At 36.9% G+C, this 8,617-nt stretch overlaps 2 protein-coding genes across 2 annotated transcripts in view; one reads left to right on the plus strand and one right to left on the minus strand.

Annotated features, from left to right (window-relative positions):
- The window catches only part of LOC106880589 (uncharacterized), a 33,715-nt gene that overhangs the window by 12,071 nt on the left and 13,027 nt on the right, over window positions 1-8,617 (minus strand). The window contains exons 6-10 of the mRNA XM_014930593.2: window positions 6,946-7,045; window positions 4,916-5,163; window positions 3,661-3,754; window positions 1,738-1,964; window positions 232-331 (exon numbers count right to left, since the gene is read on the minus strand). Of these exons, the coding sequence (XP_014786079.1) occupies window positions 232-331; window positions 1,738-1,964; window positions 3,661-3,754; window positions 4,916-5,163; window positions 6,946-7,045 (769 nt within the window). The remainder of the gene's footprint in view (window positions 1-231; window positions 332-1,737; window positions 1,965-3,660; window positions 3,755-4,915; window positions 5,164-6,945; window positions 7,046-8,617) is intronic.
- Window positions 1-8,617, plus strand: part of LOC106880587 (uncharacterized) — a 68,813-nt gene that overhangs the window by 2,315 nt on the left and 57,881 nt on the right. The gene's annotated exons all lie outside the window — the stretch shown is intronic.

The raw sequence follows: 8,617 nt of genomic DNA on the forward strand, positions 1-8,617 counted from the left end.
AACACTGCCCTTCATTCTATCATACAAATTCCCTGTTTAAAGTGAACTCAATTAAAACCTTCCATCAAAATTTCCTGTTAGTTTTTGTCCCAAACACCAGCTTAATAATGGCAAAGCTATTTTACTAAATTCTTCCTTATTTTCAAAACTAATTGCAACAAAGACAGAGTATTTCAACAGAAATAGGGTAAGAAAAGGGTTGAACGAGACAAGTTCAGACACACCACATACCTTTTGTTGTTCGAGAGAATCCTGTCACTGAGGAATTGTGAGTGTTGCTGTCTTCATTTCTTTTGAATTTATACTCTGAGTAATTGCGGATCAGACTTATCTGAAATGATAGATTTGAAACATCGTTAAGATAACTGAGCTGTTTGAGCTCTGATTATGAGTTGCCTCAGTTTCTGGTCAAGGGGTTCGTGTCGTTTGTCCGAGCATTTTCTGTTTGTGTCAATGTTCTTTGGTGGAAGTAGGGTGGGTGGGAGAAACATTAAATCCCTTCTTCTCTCAAACCTCATTTCAAGTCAATCAATCAACTATCCATCAATCAACTGATCCATCAATCAACTGATCCATCAATCAACTGATCCATCAATCAACCAAATTTTAAAACAAGTTTAATAAAGAGTTCCTACTGCTTGTCTTTTCTCCAAACCAGATATATCTTCTCGGCAGGTCATTAACATTTTTGGTTTTAATTAAGAGAGTGACTTAGCATTCTCCACTGACGATGCGAATATGGAGCTAGTACTGAAGAGGAATAGAACAGTCAGCAGTTATAGACTACTCCCACTGCCTGTAACTGAAAGATGTACCATTGCCATGAGTATCATCATCATATTCAACATGAGCACCTCTACCACCACTACTATTGCCTCCACCACCATTACCATAATCCTCCTTAACATCCAGTTTCCATGCTGGAATGAGCTTGACAGTTTGACAGGACCTGACAAGATGGACGAGTGGTCCATCACGCACCACTATCTACTTTGGCATGGTTTCTATGGTTGCATGCCCTTCCTAATGCCAACCACTTTACAGAGTGTACTGGGTGACTTTTTCGTTCATGGCACCAGCACTAGCAAGGGTCACCTCATAACTCTAAGGTTAAAGTCCTAAAGAGGCCCTTATAACTGAAGGAAGATAGAAGAGGGAGTGGGTGGTGATTTTAAGTAGAAGGATGGGTGATTGTATTTTAGAGAGGAAACAAGTGAAATAAACAGGGGACAGGGGATAGGTAAGGGATTAGCTACAGGGTTGAGAAAAAGAGGAGACAGAGTTGAATGGTGAGAGGTTGGGTTGTGTAGTGAGGATGATGGTGGGAGAAGGTCAGGTCCAGGGCTATCCCTCATTATAAGTAAGTTCCAGAAGAGAACTTGGAGTAAAGTTGTCCCCACTAAAAGTGTGAACCCAATCATTTTGAAATATGAAATTCTCTTCCATGAAACATGTAGCCTGACTCCCTAACATCTCTACATGTTCTCACGCTAACATTCATGTTTCTCGGTCAAATGTAATGCTTATTTATTCACATTGTTTTGAAATAATCAGGCTTTATGTCATAGCTTCAAGATTTCATTGATATGGTTGTTTATCGTTAGAAAGAGATTGTAGGGTAGGTATGAGAGGTCAGATATGGCTGATTTGAGCATAAAACAGAGAATATTGGGGCTGGATATGATATGGCCATTTTAAATGCTAAAAGGTTAAAGAAGGTTAAGAAAATATATTTACTTCATTGATTTTCAGAGTTTTATTTTGAAAATGGAGATTTATGTTTGTGATATCCCCGTTTTCATACGTCTTCAGATTAAAATACTTGATATAGTTATTTCCATATGTACCAAAAGAGTCCCATTTCAAATGTCTGGTGAAAGAAGATAACGTGTCTTGGATTATTTCTATGGAGAAAATTCGTTCATGTTCTTCAGGAGAAATAACTTTCAACAGCCAATTCTTGCCTGAAATAAAAATTTAGAAAATATGACTTTTAGTCTGTGTGTGCATCCATACACACATGCATACACATACACACACACACACACACACACACATGTATATAGAAGGTATCCCAAATTTCATAACTTTACATACAGCATGGGGTAGACAAAGACTTAAAGATAAATAAATAGGTAAATAATAATAATAATACAATTTACAAAGTAAACACAGCAATGTCACTCAGCACACTGCCTCGTGAAGGTCACTGCTTGCTCTCACTGCGCTTGCAACCATGTGCTGCCATCTGTTAGTGTGATACAGAACTAGTCCAGGAACTTTTTCATACCATAAGTCCTCAAAACATGTCTACCCAATTTAATGACTCATAACTCAATTTTCATTTCCTTTAAGATTTAACTCATTAAAAATAATTAAGGGAGCCAGACTAAGCTTTGTGCAAGAGAAATGTGTCCTAAAGTGCTACTGGAAGTTTGAAAATGCAAAGAAGAGAGTTTAGGAGGGAGTTTCAAAGAGATCCACCTACGCGACTTAATGTCATCCAAATTAGAGATGAGTTTGAACATGGAACTATTCAGAATATCTACAAAAATATTCTGAAAGATATGGAAAAGCCCCACAAAGCAAGAAATCGTACACCAGACATATTGCCAGAGTTCATGGAAATTGGTGCCGTGAGTTATGAGACAAAAATCTGAAATTGAAAGTTCAATTGGATTTTGAAATGCTTTAATTGAAACAGTTTCATTCCAAGAATAGTCCATGCTCTCAAAGAAGATGACCCAAAGCAAAGACAAGAGGTTTCTAGTGATATTTGGAAGGATGTGTAGGAGATGCACTCTTCCTAATAAAAATTCTTTAAAGTGATGAAGCTGAATTTAAATTAAATGTCTTAATGAACCACCACAGTTGCCTCTAATGAGAACCTGATAATTAAAATATTAGAGAGGAACATCATGTTAATTTACCAGGAATTACAGTATGGTGCAGCTTCCCACCAAAAGAATTAATTTAACCATTCTTTACTTTACAGTACTATAACTGATCTCGTTAATTTACTATGAAAATCTGTCATGTCAAACATTCAAAGGATTTTAAGAACTTCATATTAATTAAACACAAATTTATCAAATATGTGAATTCTACATATCCCTTTCCTTAAATTTCCTTAATTTCAATTAAAAATATTATTAATCCTACTTTGAGTAGAGGCGCAATAGCCCAGTGGTTAGGGCAGTGGACTTGCGGTAATAGGATCGCGGTTTCGATTTCCGGACCGAGCGTTGTGAGTGTTTATTGAGCGAAAACACCTAAAAGCTCCACGAGGCTCCGGCAGGGGATGGTGGCGAACCCTGCTGTACTCTTTCACCACAACTTTCTCTCACTCTTTCTTCCTGTTTCTGTTGTACCTGTAATTCAAAGGGTCAGCCTTGTCACACTGTGTCACGCTGAATATCCCTGAGAACTATGTTAAGGGTACACGTGTCCGTGGAGTGCTCAGCCACTTGCACGTTAATTTCACGAGCAGGCTGTTCCGTTGATCGGATCAATGGGAACCCTTGATGTCATAAGCGACGGAGTGCCAACAACAACAACAATCCTGCTTTGAGTTCTCACAAAATGACTATCTCCCTTTTAATAGTTGTGACCACCAGAGGGACCCCATATGTTCGATGTGGTTATTCAATGAGATCTTACTTTTTAGAACTTCACAAGAATATTTCCATGCATTTGTGTTATGTAGCTTAACACAGCCATATTCTTCTCCGGTAAGCCATTTTGTCATGACAATCTGAAAAATTAATTAAAAAATGGTTTTAAGTTGATTAGTTATATGACATGTTTAAATTAATACAAACCTCTACGTTGATTGAAGTGGGTGGTCAGGTGGCTTTATGCCAAGACTAAAGTATGATAGAGAGACAAGCTTATGTGTCTTGCTGCAGAGGAGGGTACATGGCTGCCACACATTAAATAAAGGCAGTTGGGAGTAGTTGGGAGGGGCTTAAGAGGATAATGATGCAGTGCCAGAGCAGACCCTTAGGGGACAAGAAGGGACAGATACAGAGAGACTGTGGGTTACGGGAGGGAAGGAGGGAGTGGGGTCTTTTCTAGGTGTTTGATGGGAGAGTAACAAAGATGGCTAGAGATGGGTCTCTCTCTCCCCTTTCCTTCCGCTCTCTCTCCCCCTCCCCCTCTCTCACCACTTATATATATAATCTATACGTTTCAAACTTTAGTACAAGGCCAGCCATGTTGGAGGAGGTGGCAAGTCAAATACATCGCTTCCAGTATGCAACTGGTACTCATTTTATCAACTCCAAAAGGAAAAAAAGGTAAATTTTTACCTCAGTGGAATTTGATCTCAGAAAGCAAAGATTGAAGAAAAACCACTCAGCATTCTGTCTGCTGTGCTGACAATTCATTTAGATCACCTTAAACATATATGCACACACACACACACACACACACATCTTTATAAATATATATATATATATATATATATATATATATGTGTGTGTGTGTGTGTGTGTGTGTGTGTGTGTGTATAAATATATATAAATAGTGTGTATATATATATATATATATATATATATATACATATATATATGTTTTGTATTTCATACTAGAGAGGAATTGAAACAATTGTAGGCATCTATCTATCTATCTATCTATCTATCTATCTATCTATCTATCTATCTATCTATCTATCTATCTATCTATTTATCTATCTATCTATCTATCTATCTGTCTACCTGTCTATCTATATATCTATTTATATATCAATCTATCTATTTATCTATCTATCAATACACACACACACACACACACACACACACACACACACACACATGTATATAATGTGCATTTTTACTTTAACAATAGCAAAGACAAAGCAAGGAAGAAAAGAAAGAAAAGCAAACACAAAATTCGAGAAGGTGAAAATACTTACTTTGGATATTTTAAAAGGCTTTTTAGTGCCTTTGAAGTCTATTTCCACCTCGCTGATGCTTATATTTGGAATATTGGTAACAGCAGATATTGTGGGAAGGTAAGCTAACTTTTGGAATTTTAGAAGAGTTTGGTTCCTTGTCAGTGAAGAGTCTGATTTTCTGCCAGCCATCCCAACAAATAGCTTCATTCGTCTTATATCTTCTATTTGCTTGGATTGAGAGCTTAGTTCTATTTTCCATGTGGAATCTAAAGAAGAAAGAAGAAAATAATTAAAGGAAAAAAAAAACAATAACAAACGTGCTGTAGTGGCTGTAATTCATTAACAAAAAATATGTCCAGCAACCAAACAGAAAAAATGGTGAATTACTTGACATTTTGAGATTTGAGTTATTCTTCAACAGTAAATGACTGACTTTGTGAACCTTTGACATTTGACCTTTTATCTTGTTTTAAATCATTAGACTATGGCCATGCTGGGGCACCACCTTGAAGAAATTTTAGTCGAATGAATTAACCCCAGTACTTATTTTGCTTTTCAAAGTGTCTTTTGATGAACTGCTAAGTTACAGGGATGTAAACACACCAACACTCGATTGCAGACATTAGTGGAGGACAAACCCAAAGCCACAAATACACACACACATCGCAGAATTCCTTCAGTTTCCATCTCCAAATCCATTCACAAGTGTTTGGTCGGCCGAAGGCTACAGTAGAAGACACTGGCCTAAGGCACCACACACTGGGTTTGAACTCAGAACCATGTATTTGGGAGGAAATCTCATCATACAGCCACACCTGCATCTAGCCGTGCCCTTTGTTACCATAATTCTGCTGAAACCTGCTTTGTTTCAATTAATTTTGTGAATAATGAAGAATTTATTAATTAATTTAGCTCTTATTAATCTATTGTCTGGAATATAAATTAACAAGGAATTCCGATGAAAGGTTTTCATTAAGGTAACTTCAACCCTTTTCATACCAAACCCACCTGAGACCATGTCTGCTTCTACGACACAGACTTACAGCTTTCATCTTCATAATCTGGTCAAGATTGCTTGAACACTTTTAACCTGTACATGCCATACCCCTCAGTCCTGCATTAGTTGAGGGAGGTCTTTGGGGAGGCATCCACTATCTCTGAGTTGATCTACATATGTTGTGTTTGGATGACCAGCTTGAGTAAGGCTATGCTTTCATGTCCCATAGCAGTAGGTCACTTGCCACCTCTTCTATGGCTCCCCAGCAATGTCCTTCAAAGTGCAAGCATCTTTCCCTTATAATGTTGGAAGCAGGCAGCAGATCTCCGTACAGCTGTTTCTTGGTCGGATGAGTCCGCCAAGATATGTTTAAGGCTGCTCTTAACATTTGGGTGTAAGTTCCATCTTGCTTGGATTCCAATATTTAGGTAAGTCTCCTGGCTGTTGCTCCATATAAAATACTGACTCTACCACAGTATGGAAAAAAACTTCTCTGACAGAATTGATTTCCAGACAACATCCAGTTTGTTTAGAACCGACCATGCTTTGGCTGTCCAAGTTTTTACATCTTTGTCATTTGATTCGAATTAATTTATTGTTTTAAAGTGATCTAAACTGTAATCTTCGATCAAAATTTTATATTAATTTGTTTCAGACACCAGCTTTATAATGAGAAAGTTTTTTTTTTACTAAATTCTTCATTATTTTAAAAATTAATCAAAACAAAGGCAATATATTTGTAACAGAATTACAGTAAGAATAGAGATAAAAACAACAAATTTCTATCTTGGATCTGGGGGAAGTATTTGGTTGGTTGGTACCAAAATGGTTAAGAAAGAAATGAATGGAAGTTGTAACATATGTAGTTGTGTTATGTTTAATGAGTTGAATAATTAATTAAAGAAAGAATTATCATTAACAATGTTTCTTAATGACACTAAACATTTTCAGTATATATAAGGTGTTGATTATTTGGAAAACCTGCCTCAATGAATTTCTTCTGATCCATGCTATAGAGAAATGAGATAAGAAATATCTTTTATCAACTTACCATTTGTCAAGAAACATCTATGGTAATAAAGTACATTAAATAGATAAGGAATGAAAATACAGGAATATATTTTGTAATTGTCCATATTCTGTAGTTTTACCTAAAAGTAAGAGAAAAAGAGAAAATTATGTCTCCAAGAATTACATGGGTTTAGACACAGGGGTCACTTTGTTCTGGATCCAGTAATTATGCAGATGAGAAACACCTAACTTATCCATTAATTCAGCAATTTTATCTCTACTTCAACTGAAATATTCTTTCAAATATTGATTGTCATACGGCACCATGTTTACAGGAGCTCAGCTGTTTAAGTACAAGGTGCATTGCAGTGGCTTCGAGACTTTTTCAGGAGAGACATTTCTTAATTTTAAAGAAGTACAAAACTCTAATCTCCTTCAAAGTAGGATCCTTGGACTTCAATGCACTTGTTGCAATGTTCCAGTTACTTAATGAAGGCCCCATGGAAGTCCTTTAAAGTGAAGGCATCCAAGACCCTTGTCACAGCCTCCTTCATCTCCTCAATGTCTTCAAATCATCGTTACCTGCGACCATTGTCTTCAATAACTTCACCTCTTCTTTTCACACTCAGGTGGTAATACCGTCCTATTTTGGTATCACCCATCACCCGTGTTACATCCCATAGTTATTCATTAGACCACCCCATACTGCCGGCCTTCTATCATATCCGATCAGGTGTAGTTCATTACATAACCCCATCCATCATTAAATTCCTTTTTAATAGGTAACACTCTACTTCACTATAACCTTAATTTCCATAAATGTTTGATTTTCAATAGCCTTGTACCTGCTCCCTGAATACCCCTATATTTCTGTATCACCTCTGTCTCCCTTCCGTGGTCTTTTACCATCAGCTAGAGATTCCTATACTCCCACCCTATACCAGATTGGTTTGTATTCTTTTATTTTTATTTTATTTTTTATCCCCCCCCCCCATCACCCTTTCCGTTTCATTTATTTATCTTTTCTCCTTGCCTTATCCTTAATTGTCCTCTCCTTATCACTATGCCAAGCCTATCATAATAAATTATCTCCTACACTCCACTCCAGCCCACCTAGAATCTAGCCTAGCAAACTCCTTCTCACCTGAATCACTAACCTTGGATATCATATTATACCCTTTTCTTAACCTAAACAGCCAACATACCTGCTCATTCTCCCATTTTACAGTTGGCCTCAACAGACTCTATCCACATCCTGGCTGTATTCTTGGGATATTCTTTTGTTTTGTTAAAATTACTTCTCATCTGATGATTAACGTCTTTTATAATAATGTAATGTTCTCATTCTTCCATTAAAAGGTTATGCAAGAAATGAGCTGACAATTTCTCCATCGTTTGTTCTTATTCACTTGATTATAAACCTCAAGGGAACTTAAAACTTGTCAGACACCTTAGAGCATACCAACAACGTACAACTCAAAGTAATGTGTGCTTTGGACCAGCCCCTTAGGTGCTAAATTCTCAAAGGGTTGGTTTTCTCTGTGTAGACTACTAAAATATCTTATCAGATATTTCAGCTCTCACCAACCATAGGCCTGAACCAGAGTGATTACCCAATCCTACCTGGTGCATACCTTTTCAAGTACCTGATTCTACCTGAATTCTCAGGTAAAATTTATTTATATATATATACACACATACATACATACATA

This window comes from Octopus bimaculoides, chromosome 26 (genome assembly GCF_001194135.2).
Source record: "Octopus bimaculoides isolate UCB-OBI-ISO-001 chromosome 26, ASM119413v2, whole genome shotgun sequence".
Taxonomy (NCBI): domain Eukaryota; kingdom Metazoa; phylum Mollusca; class Cephalopoda; order Octopoda; family Octopodidae; genus Octopus; species Octopus bimaculoides.